We start from the raw sequence: 23,082 nt of genomic DNA on the forward strand, positions 1-23,082 counted from the left end.
CGGCTCGGGTTTAACAACAAACCAGATAAAGGGCTGTTACAGATGTGGGAGCTGTAAAAGTTGTGCCTCCATTCAATCTGCAAAAAGCTTTATAGGGAATATCACAGGCACTGTATATACAATTCGGCATTTTATTAATTGTCGTACCAAAGGGGTCATCTACAAAGCCACGTGCGAATGTGGCCTTGAATATGTGGGTAAGGCAAAAAGAGAATTTCGCAAGAGGGTTGGTGAACACCTTCGTGATATTGCTAACAAGCGAGAGACCCCAGTGGCATCCCACATGAATGCATTTCATCAGGGCAACCCCAAAAAAATCCACTTTATTGGTATCGACAAGATAGTGCCTCCACAAAGAGGTGGAGATTGGGATAAGTTAATACTCCAAAAGGAAACTAGGTGGATTTTCATGCTTAGGACGGTACAACCATTAGGGCTGAATGAGACACAATCATATACCGTATATACTCGAGTATAAGCCGAGATTTTCAGCCCAAATTTTTGGGCTGAAAGTGCCCCCCTTGGCTTATACTCGAGTCACGGTAGCGGTGGGGTCGGCAGGTGAGGGGGTGAGGGCGCTGAGGTATACTTACCTAGTCCCAGCGATCCTCGCGCTGTCCCTGCCGTCCCACGGTCTTCGGCGCTGCAGCTTCTTCCTCTCTTCAGCGGTCACGTGGGACCGCTCATTACAGAAATGAATAAGCGGCTCCACCTCCCATAGGGGCGGAGCCGCTTATTCATTTCTCTAATCAGCGGTGCCGGTGACCGCTGATAGAGAAAGAATCTGCGGCACCGAAGACAGGAGGGGACAGCGCGAGGATCGCCAGGACTAGGTGAGTATAGCATATTCACCTGTCCACGTTCCAGCCGCCGGGCGCCGATCCATCTTCCCGGCGTCTATCTGCGCTCTGACTGTTCAGGTCAGAGGGCGCGATGATGCACTAGTGTGCGCGGCGCCCTCTGCCTGATCAGTCAGTGCGGAGAGACGCCGGGACCAGACGCTGGGAGCTGCAAGTAGCGAGGTGAGTATGGCTTTTTTTTTTTTTTATTGCAGCAGCAGCGGCCATCGCACAGATTTATGTGGAGCATCTATGGCCCACTATGAACATTGCAGAGCATATATGGGGCAGATCTATGGGCCACTATGAACATTGCAGAGCATATATGGGGCAGATCTATGGGCCACTATGAACATTGCAGAGCATATATGGGGCAGATCTATGGGCCACTATGAACATTGCAGAGCATATATGGGGCAGATCTATGGGCCACTATGAACATTGCAGAGCATATATGGGGCAGATCTATGGGCCACTATGAACATTGCAGAGCATATATGGGGCAGATCTATGGGCCACTATGAACATTGCAGAGCATATATGGGGCAGATCTATGGGCCACTATGAACATTGCAGAGCATATATGGGGCAGATCTATGGGCCACTATGAACATTGCAGAGCATATATGGGGCAGATCTATGGGCCACTATGAACATTGCAGAGCATATATGGGGCAGATCTATGGGCCACTATGAACATTGCAGAGCATATATGGGGCAGATCTATGGGCCACTATGAACATTTTATTCAAAAAAACACTTAACCTACTGATGTCTCAATTAATTTTACTTTTATTGGTATCTATTTTTATTTTTGAAATTCACTGGTAGCTGCTGCATTTCCACCCTAGGCTTATACTCGAGTCAATAAGTTTTCCCAGTTTTTTGTGGCAAAATTAGGGGGGTCGGCTTATACTCGGGTCGGCTTATACTCAAGTATATACGGTAGTTGTTTTTTGTAATACCTATTGTCACATTGTCTTTGTAACATCTATTGTCACACTGTCTTTGTTCTGCACCCTACATCCCTGGAATTTCAAATTTGATAGGGGTAAACATTAGGGCTAGTCGTCGTGGAGTGGGGGCGCCTTGTGCGAAGGTTTTAGGGTGCCAACCCCCGCGAGAGGTAGAGATATATCATAGGGATAATCTATTTTAATCCTTACCCACCCTCGTTTTGATAAGACATTTAAAGTAATTTCGAATACACCTATTCTCTATCTTGCTCTAGCTATCCTATGTAGGAATGAGGGCTTTATAGGGAAAGGTATTTTGGGACAGTCGACGTTGTGGGGGCGCTACATGCGCAGGGCTCTTTTAGGGTGCCAACCTCCGCGGTAGGTAGGGTAAGGAGGGTAGGTACACGACGGTAGGGTATCCATAGGGTCACTGTTTCCCACGTTTGGGGGAGGTGATGGAATGTGGTGCCCCGCATATGGCAATTCCCTCCTTTGATTACTCTAAACTCAACTAAACAATTGCTTTGAGAATATTTGGTTTCTTTTTTCTGTTTTTTTTTTTTTCATTTTTTTCATTTTATTTTAGTCTGTCTATACAGGGTGAAAATTGGGTTTACATTATCCCTCTCGTCCTTGCTTGCTCCCTAAAGTATTTAAAAAGGTATTGAAAAGGTATTGAAAGTACTGTAAAATAATAGGTCTCTTATTTAGGTTAGTTTTCCTGGTCCTCCGCGACATTTAGTCATAGAAAATGCTGGGATATCTATGAATCATGCCAATTGGTGAACAGGATGGGTGATTTCACCACTTTTCCTGTTAGTAAGGCGTCCATCTCTTTGGGGCGGCATAATCTAGGGTGAATTGAACTAGGGCTGCATATATGAACGGACACCTTAGGGGACTAAATAGCATGAACGCATGCATTTGCGTCCAATTTCTCTTCTTTAACAATGTCCGGCAGGAGCCTGCTTATACATGTAAGGTGATAACTGCCCCTGTTACGGTGGTGCGCATGCGCCGCTGAGCAGGGATTCCTGGTGTGTCATGAAGCAGGAGAACGCCTCCAGCTGTCCGGCAATGCAGGGGGAAGCCCGGTGTGCGCGTCACACGCCAGGGGGCGGAGCTAATTGTAGCGCGGCACCGAGCTGAATTTACAAATTACACAGAAGGGAGAGACCTGCAATGGCAGCAGCATTTCTCCCCTGATGAATCTTTGAGTGAAGAAACGCGTCGGGAGACGCCGCTTTGCAGCATTGCATCTCCACACCGGGGCCTGGTATGAGGTGGATGGCGAGAGGTGGACGGCTTGCGATGGCAGAGCTGAACAGGCGGTGAGATCCACCCAATATATGTTTTGGTTCTGTTCATTCAGCTCTATGCATCGCAGCGTCTTGGAGTCAATATATCCCACTGTCATTAACCCTGAAAGCTGCCATAGTTTAACCCATCAGGGAACACTCATGCATATGTTGAAATGAGTTATGTGTATCCTGGATAGATAGATGGGTATTTATGACTATTTTTGGTAGCATCTGGAGATGTTTTTAGGATAGTTTGCTATATTGCACTGACACCAATCCATAGGTTTAGTTTCTACGGGTATATATCATATTTATACGTTATGTGATTTTGACAATATTTGGTACATATAGCCCAAGTATCTTTATTTTCCAAAAACAGTTCAGTGACAAGAAACAGAGAGAGCTGTTTTGGGGCTTTAGTAGACAAGGTTGTGAGGAGGTTTATCCTACCTTAGGCATATCCGTTGTCTAAATACCCATATTTTGGTATACAATTGTTGGCCCTCAGATTATGATCCTATTATTTGCTTTTGTGATCATAGGGTAACAATGGTGGATTGGTAGTGACAGTTAGTGCAGTCTGGTAGCTGTATCTGTTGTTAGTCTTGTCTTGTTTCCCCATTCTGTGTAGGTTATAGGGCACTCAGCACTTTTTGGTTCCTGTTTGTCTTTATATGTTTTTTTTTTTTTTTCCTTTTGGTATATGTGCCATTGAGGCTTTTTAGACTAGACCTAATAAAGGTTAATTTTTATCCATTTGCTATATATGGTACAATTTCTATTTTTGGATATAAACACCACGCTTACTTTATATTTTATATTGGCATGGCAGGATTTCTCAGCACAGGAATTGACACAAATCAGTGGGTCACGGAGGCTAGGGAGGTTTTCTCTGAGAGATCCTATACCCAGAAAAAGTATGTCCCTTCATTTAATGCCGCTTTTAAAGAGTTAACTAGGGTATACAAGGACCAAATAGCTTCGTGGTGGGAGGTACAGAGTTTAGACAATTACATTAAGTCTGGCATTGTCCCGAGACATCTAAGGATTACCCTGGCACCAGGCTATTGATACAAAAACCCCAGTTTACTAGCTAAGTGGGAGAGAGAAGCCACAGCAAGTTCTCTTAGGTTGATGGGACTTTTGCTGGAGGAAGAAAAACAAAATTTAAATGTTTTGAATGAATCCTTAAAAGAGCACATTGATATAACGAAAAAGTTTTCCTCTGAACCTGAATTCTCTAAAAAAGAGATTCAACTGCAGAACTCAGTAGAGAGATTCCAATATCATCTGAAGGACAAAAAACATAAATTCTTTATGAGAGATCTTCAGGAATTCAAGGACAATAGAGCTTACTCATTTTCCGCCAGTAAATTTCCTCGTAAGATAGAGACTGATATTTCATCATCGGAGGCGGAGATTTCTGATGGGGAGGGTAGACCCGGTGGACAGAGAGGAAAGGGTAAAAACAGAGGAAAAGGAGGTAGCTGGGGGCGTGGTGGAAACAAAAGATCCCCGGTCAGGAGCAATTTTTTAGATCTGAGTTACCCCCTCAGGAGCCGGACCAACCCCCCAACATAAACATGCAGGTTGTAAATCTTTCCTCAAGAGTGCTATCAAATATTGAAGTAGCACTATTGAGTAAGGGTCTTTCTTTTGTACCCAGTTCAGATATGGATATATTTGAAGTGATCAAAGACGTGAATTTATTTGTAAGACGCCTTAAGTGGAAAAAATTCTTCTTAAAGGAAGAGAGGAAACAATGTGCAGATTTAGGTATCGCAGAGGATTTATTGCAGGATGTGCGTCTATTGTTCCATCTGGGCGACATAGACCCAAATACCGAAGGTTTGGGGCCTTTTACAAAACTAAAAAATAAGAGCTCCACCATGCCTCCACCTATGGGAGATCTAAGCTCTATTGACATCTTTTTGAATCTAGTTACAGAGGATCTCATGAGGATATCAGACAAAAAGAGTAAGAACCCTCATAACCTATCCAAAAGTGAAATGGACTGCCTATGTGACTTAGAAAAGGACAAAAATATCACAATAAAGCCCTCTGATAAGGGGGGAAATGTGGTAGTGATGGACACACAAGATTATTACAACTTGTGTCTTTCGCTTTTGAAGGGGAAGGAAGAATATAAAATACTACCACATAACCCCCTTAAGCAATTTGAATGTGAGTTAAAGTCCATCCTTGAGGAGGGCTTCAGAGAAGGAGTAGTGAGCAAGGACGAGAGGGATTTTCTGTTACCGAAGCACCCAGTAACACCTACTTTTTATTGTCTTCCCAAAATTCACAAAGGGACAAATCCCTTGAAGGGACGCCCGATTGTTTCAGGCAATAACAGTCTAACTGAAAATCTTGGTATCTATGTGGACAAGATTTTAAAACCATTTGTGGGAGCTTTGAATTCCTATGTGCGAGATACCACGGATTTGTTACTCAAATTGGAGGGTATCTATCTTGACCCAGATATGATCCTGGGCAGCATTGATGTGGAGGCGCTGTACTCGTCGATTCCACATGACAAGGGTCTGATGGCTGTGGGCCATTATCTTGGCACAAGAGGTACACAATATGACAGACATAATAATTTTGTCATAAAGGCCTTGGAATTTTGTCTTACTCGAAATGTTTTTCTGTTCGACCGTAAGTACTTCCACCAGCTCAGGGGCACTGCGATGGGTAGCCCTTGTGCGCCTTCGTATGCAAATCTGCTCCTGGGCTGGTGGGAGGAAACGGTCGTCTTCGGAGATACCTTGACCCACCCTGAGGAGAGAATAGTTCTGTGGCTGAGGTATATCGATGACGTGTTTGTGATTTGGAAAGGAGGAACCACTGAGTTTGGGAATTTTGTTGAGGGGCTCAATATCAATGATTTGGGTCTCCGCTTCACTTATGAAGCAAGTACCACCAGTTTGGCATTCTTGGATATACGCATCGATAGACGTCCCAATGGTGAATTGATCACAAGTACACACAGAAAGGACACAGCCACGAACTCTCTCCTCAGGTGGGAAAGCAGTCACCCCGCTCCTTTGAAGAGAGGCATCCCTAAGGGACAATATTTTAGAGTACGCAGAAATTGCTCAAACAAAGATATGTTCCAGAAACAAGCCAGGGACCTAAAAAATCGGTTCTTAGAAAGGGGCTATCCAGAGGGTGTACTGAATAGAGCGTATAAAGAATCATTGAGAAAGGAAAGGAAAGACTTATTGACATCTAAACCTAAGTCTGATGAAGAAAATACCATACGCTTTATCACCAGGTATTCCAACGGAGCAAACCAGATTAGAGAAATTTTCCAGAGACACTGGCCAATTTTACACATGGATAGAGACATAAAGAAATATGTCCCACCAATACCTCAAATCACCTATAGAAGGGGGAAATCCCTACGTGATAGACTGGTCCACAGCCATTTTGACCCTTGCAGCGGCTCGGGTTTAACAACAAACCAGATAAAGGGCTGTTACAGATGTGGGAGCTGTAAAAGTTGTGCCTCCATTCAATCTGCAAAAAGCTTTATAGGGAATATCACAGGCACTGTATATACAATTCAGCATTTTATTAATTGTCGTACCAAAGGGGTCATCTACAAAGCCACGTGCGAATGTGGCCTTGAATATGTGGGTAAGACAAAAAGAGAATTTCGCAAGAGGGTTGGTGAACACCTTCGTGATATTGCTAACAAGCGAGAGACCCCAGTGGCATCCCACATGAATGCATTTCATCAGGGCAACCCCCAAAGAATCCACTTTATTGGTATCGACAAGATAGTGCCTCCACAAAGAGGTGGAGATTGGGATAAGTTAATACTCCAAAAGGAAACTAGGTGGATTTTCATGCTTAGGACGGTACAACTATTAGGGCTGAATGAGACACAATCATATAGTTGTTTTTTGTAATACCTATTGTCACATTGTCTTTGTTCTGCACCCTACATCCCTGGAATTTCAAATTTGATAGGGGTAAACATTAGGGCTAGTCGTCGTGGAGTGGGGGCGCCTTGTGCGAAGGTTTTAGGGTGCCAACCCCCGCGAGAGGTAGAGATATATCATAGGGATAATCTATTTTAATCCTTACCCACCCTCGTTTTGATAAGACATTTAAAGTAATTTCGAATACACCTATTCTCTATCTTGCTCTAGCTATCCTATGTAGGAATGAGGGCTTTATAGGGAAAGGTATTTTGGGACAGTCGACGTTGAGTGGGGGCGCCACATGCGCAGGGCTCTTTTAGGGTGCCAACCTCCGCGGTAGGTAGGGTAAGGAGGGTAGGTACACGACGGTAGGGTATCCATAGGGTCACCGTTTCCCACGTTTGGGGGAGGTGATGGAATGTGGTGCCCCGCATATGGCAATTCCCTCCTTTGATTACTCTAAACTCAACTAAACAATTGCTTTGAGAATATTTGGTTTCTTTTTTCTGTTTTTTTTTTTTTTCATTTTTTTCATTTTATTTTAGTCTGTCTATACAGGGTGAAAATTGGGTTTACATTATCCCTCTCGTCCTTGCTTGCTCCCTAAAGTATTTAAAAAGGTATTGAAAAGGTATTGAAAGTACTGTAAAATAATAGGTCTCTTATTTAGGTTAGTTTTCCTGGTCCTCCGCGACATTTAGTCATAGAAAATGCTGGGATATCTATGAATCATGCCAATTGGTGAACAGGATGGGTGATTTCACCACTTTTCCTGTTAGTAAGGCGTCCATCTCTTTGGGGCGGCATAATCTAGGGTGAATTGAACTAGGGCTGCATATATGAACGGACACCTTAGGGGACTAAATAGCATGAACGCATGCATTTGCGTCCAATTTCTCTTCTTTAACAATGTCTGGCAGGAGCCTGCTTATACATGTAAGGTGATAACTGCCCCTGTTACGGTGGTGCGCATGCGCCGCTGAGCAGGGATTCCTGGTGTGTCATGAAGCAGGAGAACGCCTCCAGCTGTCCGGCAATGCAGGGGGAAGCCCGGTGTGCGCGTCACATGCCAGGGGGCGGAGCTAATTGTAGCGCGGCACCGAGCCGAATTTACAAATTACACAGAAGGGAGAGACCTGCAATGGCAGCAGCATTTCTCCCCTGATGAATCTTTGAGTGAAGAAACGCGTCGGGAGACGCCGCTTTGCAGCATTGCATCTCCACACCAGGGTCTGGTATGAGGTGGATGGCGAGAGGTGGACGGCTTGCGATGGCAGAGCTGAACAGGCGGTGAGATCCACCCAATATATGTTTTGGTTCTGTTCATTCAGCTCTATGCATCGCAGCGTCTTGGAGTCAATATATCCCACTGTCATTAACCCTGAAAGCTGCCATAGTTTAACCCATCAGGGAACACTCATGCATATGTTGAAATGAGTTATGTGTATCCTGGATAGATAGATGGGTATTTATGACTATTTTTGGTAGCATCTGGAGATGTTTTTAGGATAGTTTGCTATATTGCACTGACACCAATCCATAGGTTTAGTTTCTACGGGTATGTATCATATTTATACGTTATGTGATTTTGACAATATTTGGTACATATAGCCCAAGTATCTTTATTTTCCAAAAACAGTTCAGTGACAAGAAACAGAGAGAGCTGTTTTGGGGCTTTAGTAGACAAGGTTGTGAGGAGGTTTATCCTACCTTAGGCATATCCGTTGTCTAAATACCCATATTTTGGTATACAATTGTTGGCCCTCAGATTATGATCCTATTATTTGCTTTTGTGATCATAGGGTAACAATGGTGGATTGGTAGTGACAGTTAGTGCAGTCTGGTAGCTGTATCTGTTGTTAGTCTTGTCTTGTTTCCCCATTCTGTGTAGGTTATAGGGCACTCAGCACTTTTTGGTTCCTGTTTGTCTTTATATGTTTTTTTTTTTTTTTTCCTTTTGGTATATGTGCCATTGAGGCTTTTTAGACTAGACCTAATAAAGGTTAATTTTTATCCATTTGCTATATATGGTACAATTTCTATTTTGTATCGCAAAGACATGATCTATGCATGCCCTGTTAGAGCACATGTACGTCATAAAGCAGAGTATTCTGCTTGAGTTATGCATAAAGGTTCTCACTCTGGCAGACTTGAGTCATCTGTGTAATTCATGGCCTCTATAGGAGATGTATAGCCAATGGAAATGTTTCTTGGGCAAAATCAGCTTTGTCCCTGAGAGTGTGATAAGCGAGCTAATCTCCACAACAGCTTTCATCTGAACAGCAGTTATCTCTGGTACACAACCTCTTTAAACATTAGATTGTGTTTGTCTAATAAAAATATAGAATGAATATAAAAACACATTTTATAATATTTTTATTGATTCAGCCAGGTGCGTTAAAATGAGATCAAACATAGGCATAGACCACATTTACAAGTAGGAGATGGAAGTGCCTCAGTTTCAAAAAGTCGCTGTAGCTGGTATTCATCACCGAACAGCATAAGCTTGATCTTTTTATGGGTATAATGGGGGGTCTGAGTTACAAAATATTAGATGAAAATTACTAATCATGGTAAAACTCGCTATTATTCTTGCCTCCACTCCTTGATGAAACATTGTGTTGGGACATGAGCCTGGTACTGCCTACTAGAGATTATCATGTCTCTAGCTGTCTAAGTCATACCAACTTTTTTTATTTTTTTAAATATTCTGCATAGTTCCTTGGGATATCCAGCATAAAATGTCACAATAAATAGATCTACAGAAGGAAATTAGGTAAATGGGTGTCTTGACATTCTGCTTTCCTTACTGGTCATGACAACTCCTAAAGCCATCCTAGAATTTGGAATTAACTGGCCTTTAAGGTTTTCTCTTAGCAGCCTGATGACTAGATGCAACTTAACATACAAATAAGCTGAGTAACTTCTCTTAGTGGTGGTATAATGTTCCACAGAGAATACCGGCACAGAGTTGTGATGTCTCTCCTTTGTTCACAAATCCTTGAACCACAGTAAACTTCTATGTTTGAAGCTGCTAATGTTCTTATAGTTCCTCTCGTTCCTCCTCATTGCAGATACAGGATGATCGTTGACTATTCATGAAAGGTCTACATCCCAAGGTCCAGACAGTGTTAAATACTGTGTCAGCCATTGACTCACAGGCTACAAGGAAAAAAATACAGTTAATTTGCACATACTATTGGTTATTTATTATGTCCGAGCTTTTCTTGATTATTTTTGCAAATGTATTGATTGGATAGTTCTTTGGGTGCTTTTTAGTCCTAAAACTGGATCAATAATACAATGCAATTACAAAGTAAATCAACTTTTTGCAGGTAAATCTGATATATTTGTGAAATAGTGTGAATCAGGGCGCACTTGCATAGCAAAATTATTTCACAACTATTGACGTTACTTTTATGGGGCAATTTAATGAGACATATCGTGCATTGTAAATGTACTTTTAAAGATGTCTACTCAAGAACGCCATTTTATTTTTTCTAAGTTCATATAAATAGGCTTAAAAAATGTTTCATTTTCTGATACAGAGCTCCAATTTCCTAGTTAAGATGTTTAATGATTACAGATGGTTAAATGATACAGTTCAAACACCAGTACCTGCTACTAGGGGTTGTTTAGGCACTTACTGAATGCAGTCATAAAACAATAGAGCAAAACTATCTAAAAGTGGCTTCAAGTAGTCAAAATTCAGTATACCTGTATTCAGGGTCACCTAAAAAATTTCTGATCCTCCTTTCTGTAGTTAGGAATGTATTCATACACTTATCCTATCCCAAAGGACACAAGCCAAGAGGAAGAAAGCACTTATGCATCTTCTGAAAACTTGTCCCCACTCTAATACCTGAATATTTTGATGATCACTTAAAAACAAACCCCTAAGCTATTTTTGTATTTCACACCACCTGGAGTGGGTCAAAGGGTTTCTGCAACTTTTATATTGGTGAACTATCCTCACGATTGGTGGGGGTCCAACATGTGCTACTCTTAAGGTACCTTCACACATAACGATATTGTTAACGATATCGTTGCTATTTGTGACGTAGCAACGATATCGTTAATGAAATCGTTCTGTGTGACAGCGACCAACGATCAGGCCCCTGCTGGGAGATCGTTGGTCGCTGAATAAAGTCCAGAACTTTATTTCGTCGCTGGACTCCTTGGAGACATCGCTGGATCGGCGTGTGTGACACCGATCCAGCGATGTCTTCACTGGTAACCAGGGTAAACATCGGGTAACTAAGCGCAGGGCCGCGCTTAGTAACCCGATGTTTACCCTGGTTACCATGCTAAAAGTAAAAAAAAACAAACACTAGATACTTACCTACAGCTGTCTGTCCTCCAGCGCTGTGCCCTTCACTCCTCCTGTACTGTCTGTGAGCCGGAAAGCAGAGCGGTGACGTCACCGCTGTGCTTTCTGGCTCACAGCCAGTACAGGAGGAGAGCAGAGAAGCAGAGTGCAGCGCTGGAGGACAGACAGCTGTAGGTAAGTATGTAGTGTTTGTTTTTTTTTACTTTTAGGATGGTAACCAGGGTAAACATCGGGTTACTAAGCGCGGCCCTGCGCTTAGTTACCCGATGTTTACCCTGGTTACCGGCATCGTTGGTCGCTGGAGAGCTGTCTGTGTGACAGCTCTCCAGCGACCAAACAGCGACGCTGCAGCGATCCGGATCGTTGTCGGTATCGCTGCAGCGTCGCTTAGGCTACGTTCACTTTAGCGTTGCGCCGCTGTTGCGTCGGCGACGCAGCGGCGACGCGCCCCTATGTTTAACATAGGGGACTCGTGCGTTTTTTGGGTGGCGTTTTTCGCCACGTGCGTCGTTTCCGACGCTAGCGTCGGACGCAAGAAAATGCAACAAGTTGCATTTTCTGTGCGTCCGATTTTCGTCAAAAACGACGCACGCGTCGCAAAACGCGCGCGTTTTTGCGCGCGTTTGCGCGCGTTTTAACATGCGTCGCGCGTTGCGTCGCCGACGCAGGGCGGCGCAACGCTAATGTGAACGTAGCCTATATGTGAAGGGGCCTTTACTAATCAGCTGTTATCACCTCCAGTGGTGACCAGATGTAAACCATGTACAGAGCAGAACACCACAACCATGTACACTGTTCAATGCCCGCATCAGATCTGTACTTCACCTCTTATTAGGGATAAATGATTGGTGTTGAGGTGTCAGGTGTCGTATTCCCAATTATATTATATCCATGACTTTTCGTAAGAAATGGTCATCAGCATAGAAGTGGTGGATAGAGATGAGCAAATTTGCTCGGGTACCCTCTTATTCTGCAAGCTGCAGAGGGAACCCGGCTGCCTGTATCACGCTGGCCGATCAGCTGATCGGTGCCACAGCTGTATGTGTCACAGCTGTGTCACAGTCACGACACATAAATGGAGAGCCCAACACACAGGTTCTCCATGTATGGCACCCCAGGAGTCCGGTTGCCAAAGTGGCATTGCCTCCCTCACAGGGGGTGATGCCATGCCTGAAAGCACAAAGGGATTCCCTTAGCAGGTACACTGGCATACAACACCTTTCCTGACTCCAAACCAGAAGGGGGAGCGCCAAACCCTGTTTCAGGGTAGATTCCCCATAAGTTCTGGCCTGGAGGTGGGGTTAGTGAGTTCAGTGTGAGAGTGAGGGAGAGCCTGGGAGTCGAGCTGCGACTGAGCTCACCCCAGGATTGAGCGCAACAGAGCGGACATCGGAGTCCGTGGTTGTGTGGAAACTACATGTCCCGCAGCCAAATCCAGAGGAAAGGAGATTGCAGGTCTCCTGGCCACAACTGACACACGAAAGGCACAGCCGCATATCAGCCCAGAGTCACCATGAGGGAGTGACACCTCGAAAAGGCTCAAGCTGCCTGCCATGCGGGTAGCGTTTCACTAAGTGAACAGACAGAGAGGGACTGGAGGAGAACTACAAGCATCAGGAACCCAAAGAGCAGCGCAGTAGGGAGGCCTCCAACCCTACCTGGCTAGGGGAATTCTGAACTACTTCCAGGCTGCCCGGATCTCCAATACCACCTGTTATCTGTACTCTGGACTGCACCTACAGTTAAAGGTAAAGAAACTACAGTTCCTGTGTCCTCCAATTATTCTTGCACCCAATGTCCACAACCCCTCATAGATCGTTCTGGTAACCCTGGTGCCTGCTCCACCTGTGGGGAGTCAAACCATCTCCGCTGCAACACCACCGGCCTCAGCGGTCCTTTTACTCAGCATAGTCAATCTCTAGCCGAACACCACAGGTGGCGTCACGAATAATCCCCTACAAACATTTCCCTTATCCCTTTTATTGCGCACCCAGGGCCACGGACCGGGTCATTGCTGCCGTGACCGCCCCTTTAAGAGCTGTCAGACCCAGTTCTGAGTACCCCACGGCCCTAGCTGGTGTTGCACATGCATGTGCTGTGACTGAGACACATGCAGCTGCGGCACTGATCGGCCAGCACGATCCAGGAAGCCGGGTTCCCTCTGCAGCGTGCCGAATAAGAGGGAACCCGAGCAAATTCGCTCATCTCTAGTGATGGACAGCTCCTTTGTAATTGAATTGTAATAGATGTATGGGATAACTAATAGGCATTAATAATATTTATGGTTGCCCAAGGTGACTTGTTGGTTAATAAACACCCCCTAGACTAAAATCTAGACGTTAATGAAGTTAAGATATCAGTATTAAGAGTTGAGTATTACATCTAATGATTGTCAATTGTGACACATTTTATGCTGCAAACTACGGTCACCCCACATATAAAGTTGCCCTTAAGGGCTTCAATTTAAGTTACCTGTAACTTGCATATGACATGTTGGCTATTCAGCTGTTTTTGCAGCCAAATTATATCTCCAGAAAATTAACATGGCAGCAAGAAACTGTCAGCTTTTAGGTGTGCAGCTCATCTTAAACATTCTGGCTCAAGAAGTGTCTCCATTTATTCCCTATACGTTTGCAGCCAAAGTGTATTTTACCATAATTCCAGCAAAATACATCTTTTTGCAGTAATTAAACAAATTGCTGCAAAAATGTTGCCATCTCAGCTGACACTCCCATACACACGAGCGTTCGCTGCGAAATTGCACATGTCCGATCAACACCTCTCTCGACCGTTAGACGACTGACCCCATCTATATTAAACCATCATCTGAACCCGTTGATATCGTTGAATTCAGCCAACATTTGTCTAATGTTTATGGAGGTCTAAAGGATTTTTTTCTTGTTGCTCCGAATGGTAAAGACACTCTGCATCGTAGCAATATATGTCTGCATATCTATATCTCAGCAAACCGATAGGGTAGAGTAGTGATAGTCTTGTCTTTTCATGTCGTCTCTTCCCTTTCTACACCTCCATAAGCAATACAATCTAGCCATGACTTACAGTAGATTATGTACACTCAAACATTCCCACGGGCTGTTGTTATCAGCCAGAACAATTATACTCCTCAACATTGAAATTGCAACACCAAGAAAGAAAATTTGTGGAATTATGGAAATCATAAGATCGCTGCACATGTTAATGATGTGAAAATAATGAAAACATGTAAACAAATTTTTTAAAACATTTTCATTTATCCAGTATCAAGTGTGCACTTACACACTTTGGCTGCTCTCAGTGAGGTTATTAATGATTGTACGCTGAATGCACTTGGGCAAGTCATCAAGATCCACTACTGGCAGCTCCCTTTCCAATGACATTCCTGAAGTGCTCAATGTCACATCAACGTCCGGAGATGCTGCGGACCATGGTTGCATGTCTATGCCAAGCAGGCTGCTCACAGTAGCACTGGCAACATGAGGCCTGGCATTGTGTTGAAAAATGCCTCATGGGATGTTTTGTAGAAATTGACATACCACTGGTTCCACAACCAAAGTAATGTACCTTGTGTGCCTTGATTTAAGATATGGAATTTATGATGAATTGATGGGGGGCATGTAACTATAAAGAACTTGGAGAACGGGGGAGCACACTGAGCGTAGGGGGTTGAGTACGCAGGAGAGTGACTGGTAATGAATAGTGATGAGCGAATATACTCGTTAATCGAGATTTCTCGAGCATGCTCGGGTGTCCTTTTTTAGTGCTTGGAGATTTAGTTTTCAATGCCGCAACTGAATGATTTACATCTGTTAGCCAGCATAAGTACATGTGGGGGTTGCCTGGTTGCTAGGGAATCCCCACATGTAGTCAAGCTGGCTAAGAGATGTAAATCATTCAGATGAGGTGAGGAAAACTAAATCTCTGAGCACTAAAAAATACTCTGAGGACCCCTGAGCGTGCTCGAGAAATCACGAGTAACGAGTATATTCACTCATCACTAGTAATGAATTGGTGGCAGGAATACAGCTGAAAATGAATTTAATTTTTTATTGGAAGAGGGAAAAGTGGCTAATTAACTTCAATAAGTTCATTGATGACTTGCCAAGGAAGTGTGTGTATTTTTGCACATGGCAGTCATACTGGATATTGAAAAAAAATCAAGAAAATTTAGTTTCCATTTGGTCATCATTTCAATACCATTTACATGTCTATCGGTCCTGTGATTTCCATAATTCCATGACTTTTCCTTTTTGGTATTGGTATTTGAATGTTGAGTGTAATTGTAATTACCAGACTTTTATATTGTTATTATGGCCATTGGAAGCACAGATAATAATAGCCTGACCGTGGTTTGTTGGTACATGATGAGTTTCTAATGGATTCTTATTTAGTAGTAGATGGTGGCCCGATTCTAACGCATCGGGTATTCTAGAATATGCATGTCCTCGTAGTATATTGCCCAGCCACGTACTATATTGCCCAGCCACGTACTATATTGCCCAGCCACGTAGTATATTGCCCAGTCATGTAGTATATTGGCCAGCCACGTAGCATATTTCCCAGCCACGTAGAATATTTCCCAGCCACATACTATATTGCCCAGCCATGTAGTATATTGCCCAGCCACGTAATATATTGCCCAGTCACGTAGAACATTGCCCAGCCACGTAGACTATTGCCCAGTCACGTAGAATATTGCCCAGCCACGTAGAATATTGCCCAACCACGTAGTATATTGCCCAGACACGTAGTATATTGCCCAGTCACGTAGTATATTGCCCAGTCATGTAGTATATTGCACAGCCACGTAATATACAGCACAGAGCCACATAGTATATTGCCCAGTCACGTAGTATACAGCACAGACACGTAGTATATTGCCCAGCCAGGTAGTATATTGCTCAGTCACGTATGTAACAGGTTAAAAAATAAAAAAGAAACATACTCACAATCCGAAGAGCCCGTTGTAGTTCCGGCGCTTGTGTGCGGTGTCCGGTCCCAGGATTGGTATGAGCGCAGGACCTTCCATGACGTTGCGGTCACATGACCGTGACGTCATGGAAGGTCCTTCTCCCATAGCATCTTTGGAAGCAGAACCTGCCGCTTGCAGTGCTGAGGAGAGGACGTGACGGCGGAAGGTGAGAATAAGGTTTTTTTTTTTCTATTATTATTATTTTTAACATTAGATCGTTTTACTATTGATGCTGCATATGCAGCATCAATAGTAAAAAGTTGGGGACACACAGGGTTAATAGCGGCGGTAACAGAGTGCGTTACTCGCGGCATAACGCGGTCCGTTACCGCCGGCATTAACCCTGTGTTAGCGGTGACCGGAGGGGAGTATGTGGGCGACAGGCACCGACTGCGGGGAGTAAGGAGCGGCCATTTTCTTCCGGACTGTGCCTGTCGCTGATTGGTCACGGCAGCCATGACAGGCAGCTGGCGAGACCAATCAGCGAATGAATAACCGTGAGAGAAGGACAGACAGAAAGACGGAAGTGACCCTTAGACAATTATATAGTAGATTATTATTACAAACTATTAGTATTCTTAACAAAATTTACAACTAGTTTATTATAGGAAATATGAGAGAAATTACCATTTGAGTTTAATTAACAAAACATGGTACATTTAAAATAAAAACTGCTGTATGTTTAATAAAATATTTATTGCTTGGATATAACAAAAGATAAAGTAGCTCTTACCTTCAACTTTGGATACAAAACCCAGACTTTTCTTCAGGTCTGAACAGATGGAGTGTAGACACCAGCGGAACTTTGCATCACAGCGGTACTTGTTTGCCCCACAGGTATCATAACAGATATCCAGCTGGTTACAGCACTTTGTCATAGCTGGGATGCCCATATCCAACTGTATAGAGCAAGAAACAGAGCTTTAAAGTCCTTTCTGGCTAACATTTTTGTTGTTGTTTCAAATACCCTGTTAGGGAGTTCTAAGTTAATAAAGAATTTCCCTATCTGCTAACCAGAGTGGAGACCTGAAGGCTGAACTTTTAAATTCCTATATTGCATCTGTGTTCTCTAAGAAAGCAAATGCAGCATCAACCGAACTTCATGGTGGCAGCGAACGAATAAAAGAATTCACTCTATAAATAGCTAAGTGTTCCCTCACTATCTAATTTAAATGAATTTATAGCTCCAGGTGCAGATTAATTATCTCCCAGGGTACTGAAAGTTAGCAGAGAAAATTGCAGAACCCTTAGCCAGAATCTTTGAAAATCCTGGAAAACAGGAGAAGTCCCAGAAGATTGGAGAAGGGCAAATGTTGTCCCTATCTTCAAAAAAGGAAAGAAGACAGAGCCAGGAAATTAGAGGCCAGTGAGCCTTACTTCTATAACAGGAAAGATATTTGAACACATTATTAAACAGCATGTATATGAGCACTTAGATAAGAATACAGTAATTCACCAGAGCTAGCATGGATTTGTAGCAAACATGTCATGCCAGACTAAGCCAATTTCCATCTATGATGGAATCACTGACTGGGTGGATCAGGGAAAGGTGGTAGATCTAGTATATATTGACTTCAGCAAAGCATTTGATTAAGTATCTCAAACTATCCTTATTGAAAAAAATGACAAAGTATGGGATTTACAAGGCTATGGTTAGGTGGATTCATAACTGGCTCAAAGAGCGATGATAAATGGTTGCTCATCCGATTGGAGAAGAGTTTCAAGTGGGGTACCACAAGGCTCTGTCTTGAACAATGGGCAGTGACTAATAGAATGGTATTTAACAGTGAGAAATGCAAGATTCTACATCTGGGCAAGAAAAACAAAACTTACATCTATAGAATGAGAGGAATAGAACTAAGCAACAGCACGTGTGAAAAGGACTTGGGTATACTAATAGATTACAGACTGCACATGAGTCAACAGTGTGATGCTGCAGCAAATAAAGCAAATGCAGTTCTAGGATGTATTAAAAGAAGCATAAAGTCTAGACCACGTGAAGTAATTATCCCCCTCCACTCCTCCTTGGTCAGGCTTCATCTGGAATACCGTATCCAGTTCAGGGCATCACATTTTAAAAAAATAAATTGAAAAACTGGAGCAAGTTCAGAGAAGAGTTACCAGGATGGTGAGCGGACTGTAAACTATTTCCTATGAGGAACGGTTAAGGTTTTGGGAATCTTTAGCTTGCAAAAAAAGAAGGCTAAGAGGAGACTTATTATCTGTCTGCAAATATCTGAAGGGATGTCACAGTGTAGAGGGATCATCATTATTCTCATTTTCACAAGAAAACATGAGAAGCAATGGAATAAAACTGAGAAGAATCAGATTAGATATTAGAAAAACCTTTTTGACAGTGAGGGTAATCAATGAGTGGAACAGGCTGCCACGAGAGGTGGTGAGGTCTGCTTCAATGGAAGTCTTCAAACAGAGGCTGGACAGACACCTGTCTGAGATGGTTTAGTCAATCCTGCATTGAGCAGGGGGTTGGACATGATTACCTTGGATTACCTCCCTCCCAACTCTAACATTCTATAATATATACAGTTGTGCTCAAAAGTTTACATACCCCGGCAGAATTTTTCCTTTCTTGGCCTTTTTCAGAGAATATGAATGATAACACCAAAACGTTTTCTCCACTCATGGTTAGTGGTTGGGTGAAGCCATTTATTGTCATACTACTTACTGTGTTTTCTCTATTTAAATCAAAAACATCCAAATGACCCTGATCAAAAGTTCACATACCCTGGTGATTTGGGCCTGATAACATGCACAGAAGTTGACACAAATGGGTTTGAATGGCTACTAAAGGTAACATCCTCACCTGTGACCTGTTTGCTTGTCATCAGTGCGTGTGCATAAAAGCGGAGTGAGTTTCTAGGATCCAGACAGACTCTTGCATATTTCATCCAGTCACTGACGTTTCTGGATTGTGAGTCATGGAGAAAGCAAAGGAATTGTTAATGAATCTACGGGAAAAGTAGTTGAACTGTATAAAACAGGAAAGGGATACAAAAAGATATCCAAGGAATTGATAATGCCAGTCAGAAGCGTTCAAACTGTGATTAACAAATGGAAAATTAGGGGCTCTGTAAAAACAAAACCACGGTCAGGTAGACCAACTATGTCATCCACAACTGCCAGAAAAATTGTTCGGGATGCAAAAAAAAAAAACCACGAATAACATCAGCTGAAATACAGGACTCTCTGAAAACTAGCGGTGAGGCTGTTTCAAGATGCACAATAAGGAGGCACTTGAAGAAAAATGGGCTGCATGGTCGAGTCGCCAGAAGAAAGCCATTATTGCGCAAGTGCCACAAAGTATCTCACCTACAAAACGCAAAACAGCAGAGAGACACGCCTCAAAACTTCTGGAACAAGGTAATTTGGAGCGATGAGCCCAAAATTGAACATTTTGGCTGCAACCATAAACATTACATTTGGAGAGAGGTCAACAAGGCCTATGATGAAAGGAATACCATTCCTACTGTAAAGCACAGAGGTGGATCACTGATGTTTTGGGGATGTGTGAGCTACAAAGGCACAGGAAACTTAGTCAAAGTTGAAGGAAAGGTGAATGCAGCACATTATCAGCAAATACTGGAGGCAAATTTGCACTCATCAGCCCAGAAGCTGCGCATGGGACGTACTTGGACGTTCCAACATGACAACGATCCAAAACACAAGGCCAAGTCAACCTGTTATTGGCTACAGCAGAACAAAGTATATGTTCTGGAGTGGCCATCTCAGTCTCCTGACCTCAATATCATTGAGCCACTCTGGGGAGATCTCAAGTGTGCAGTTCATGCTAGACAGCCCAGGAATTTACAGGAACTGGAGGCTTTTCGGCAAGAAGAGTGGGCAGCTTCACCATCTGAGAAAATAAAGAACCTCATCCACAAATACCACAAAAGACTTCCAGCTGTCATTGATGTTAGAGGGGGCAATACACGGTATTAAGAAATGGGGTATATAAACTTTTGATCAGGGTCATTTGGATGTTTGCGGTTGTCACTATGATTTAAAAAGAGAAAACACAGTAGTTTGACAATAAATGGCTTCATCCAACCACTAACCATGAGTGGAGAAAGTTTTGGTGTTGTCATTCATAATCTGTGAAAAAAAGACCAGGAAAGCAAAAATTCTGCTGGGGTATGTAAACTTTTGAACACAACTGTATATATTCACATATTCAATATTTGGTCAGTATTTTCCATGAGTATGTGTAAGCCAAAACCAGGAGTGGGTGAAAAATGCAGTGGTGATGTGTTTGTGGTGAAATGGTGATGTGTTTCTATTATACTTTTCCTCCGACTGTTCTGATTCTGTTTCTTTTCTTTCTTATGTTATGAACACATTAAACTATTGCTTATTCTTTGCACACTGTGAAATCTCCTTTTGACCTTAGGTGTCAAATATGATATATTTTATGACTCGATTCCCATCTATTTGTTACTTTAGCCACACAAAGTGCTATATTCGATAATTCATTCATCAGTAAAGTTTAACAGGCCTCCTATCTTAATAATGACTTATACTTTTCCCACTTCAGTCCTGCAATATTTCTGGAAAATCAATTCAAAGCTTACAGATCTTCTATCTAGGTGATGAAGCATCATTAATCAATGCTTATTTATGACCTCTTTACAGGATTCCTCTACTCATATAACATCTTCAGGTGAAGAAAGGACCATACGCAATGACAAATGTCTCACAATGTAAGAGAATTGTCAAAAAAAGAAATGATGCTTCATTTTGGCCCAATGCCTTTTAAAGCATGTAAATGGGGTTCCTACAATGCTTTTATACCCTTATAAGTGCTCCTGCATAGCTGCAAAAAAGTATTTTATTCATGTCCCGTGCTGCATGAAAACTGTGCCGCTCTAGTCCCTTCAAACGTTGTCTCTTCTATCTTGATGGATGTGGATGACGTCTTCTATGCCATCCACACACTGCTCCACACTTGCACAGTTGAATCAGAAGCCTTAGCAGGCACACTTCACTCTAGCTTAGGGCAGAGCAAATTCATGTAATGTGCTGGTGCCAGCTTCATTTCTACGTCACCGTCTCGCTGGCCGTTCAATAGGGTAGAGTGAAAAACGTTGGTTCAGGTCTCTGATTCCACTGCACAGGGTCAAGGCTTTGAGCACTGTGTGGATGACGTAGGACATGTCATCCACTTCCATCCAGATAGAATAGGCGGCTTTTGAAGGGATTGGGGCTGCACTGAGAGCAATTTGGAGACATCCATAGGACCTGCTCACGCAATATGCATGCAGCGCGGGACATAAAAGACTTTTTCAGAGGTATGCAGGGGTAACTATCTGGGCATAAAGCGTTTCTAGGAACTCCATTTACATACTTTAAGAGGTGATGGTTTATACGCTATAAAACTGATGAAAGGTTCCATTTAAAACCAAGGCCTTTATTGGATATATATATACACACAGGTGGACCTGTACAGCCACACAGGGGACCAAGAGGTGAGGAGGGGGCCACTACCACCTAAAAAGCTGGTAGAGTTTGACATTATGGTGAGATTTTTGACTGCAAAATGCCGCTATATTGTCCTTACCCAGGGACCCTCTTCTGCCTGTGTCTGCTCGTCTATATAAAGAGTTCTTACCCCCCAATACTGGAAACACTTTCTAATGCTCAGCTTAGCTACTGTAAACATTTGCATATTAAATTAGTTTTATTAAATGATGCTGCAGAAAACACGATTCATAGCTGCTAATAAACAATTGTGTGCAGTCAGTAGAGGGCACAATATTGCCGGCACACTATTTGATGTCTGGGGTGATTTGGCGTGACTAGTGATTTCAGTGTTCCCATAGCAAATATTTATGCCTGACTGGTTGACCCCAGTGCACGGCGCCTTAATGGGCTGTTTCTGTTCAGCATTATGACTGTTTTTAATCAAATAAAAACGTACGGTTCACACAGCAGCGCAGAGAGTGCTGAGGGATCTCGTATTTCCATGATGAATATTCATGAGTATTTACATGCAATTTAACAGAAAGGAATTATAATTATCTAATGCTGAGAATGCAAAGGTGACTTTGTGAAAGAGAAGCATAAATTGGGCCGTTTATTAAAAATGACAGAGTCTTGATGCTCCATTTTCAGATTATTTATTAATGGAACCGTACCTGCATAATTGACTGGTAACTACTGTATTGCTAAGACTGTAAGACAGAAATTATCTGCTGGCAGATCTTTTTATCATTCAATTTTGATTATAGTCTACATTCACTCATAAGAGTGCACATGATTTTCTTGCAATTTTGCTGTTATTGCTATGAAAAAAATGCATTGACAGATCATGTGTAAAAATTAGTGTATTCTCTAAATTCAACACAAAATGCCACTCTTAATGACTACTGCAGTCTGAGTTTTTCAACCCCTGCATGACAAACACCTTTACAATGGTTCCCCAGTTAACTAATATTCTTGGGTTTGCATGCTGCAACCTCCTTCTTGAAATCCCCCAAAAGATTGTCTACGGGGTCTCAAGTCAAGCAACTGATTCACCCGCCAGGGCCGTGGGGTACTCGGTACCGGGTCCTGCTGTTCACAGGGGGATGTCCGTGGCCCTGAGATGTCCGTGTAAAAGGGAAAGGTCTTTAAAGGGAATAAAGTTTTATGTTTGTGACGCCACCTGTGGTATTCAGTCAGGGTGACCGACGCTGCTTTAAGGGGTCCGCTGGGGTGATGTTATGGCAGCTAGATGGTATACCTTCCCACAGGTG

The 23,082-nt window shown here is 42.9% G+C and overlaps 1 protein-coding gene across 2 annotated transcripts in view; it reads right to left on the minus strand.

The window, feature by feature from the left end:
* Positions 1–9,390: 9,390 nt before the first annotated feature.
* PLA2G12B (phospholipase A2 group XIIB) overlaps positions 9,391–23,082 on the minus strand; it is a 42,156-nt gene continuing 28,464 nt past the window's right edge. For both annotated transcript variants that reach the window (XM_069753331.1, XM_069753330.1), the window contains exons 3-4: positions 17,064–17,229; positions 9,391–10,193 (exon numbers count right to left, since the gene is read on the minus strand). In XM_069753331.1, coding sequence (XP_069609432.1) covers positions 10,075–10,193; positions 17,064–17,229 — 285 coding nt within the window. In that variant the 3' untranslated portion in view covers positions 9,391–10,074. The remainder of the gene's footprint in view (positions 10,194–17,063; positions 17,230–23,082) is intronic.

Source organism: Ranitomeya imitator, chromosome 2 (genome assembly GCF_032444005.1).
Source record: "Ranitomeya imitator isolate aRanImi1 chromosome 2, aRanImi1.pri, whole genome shotgun sequence".
NCBI classification, from domain to species: domain Eukaryota; kingdom Metazoa; phylum Chordata; class Amphibia; order Anura; family Dendrobatidae; genus Ranitomeya; species Ranitomeya imitator.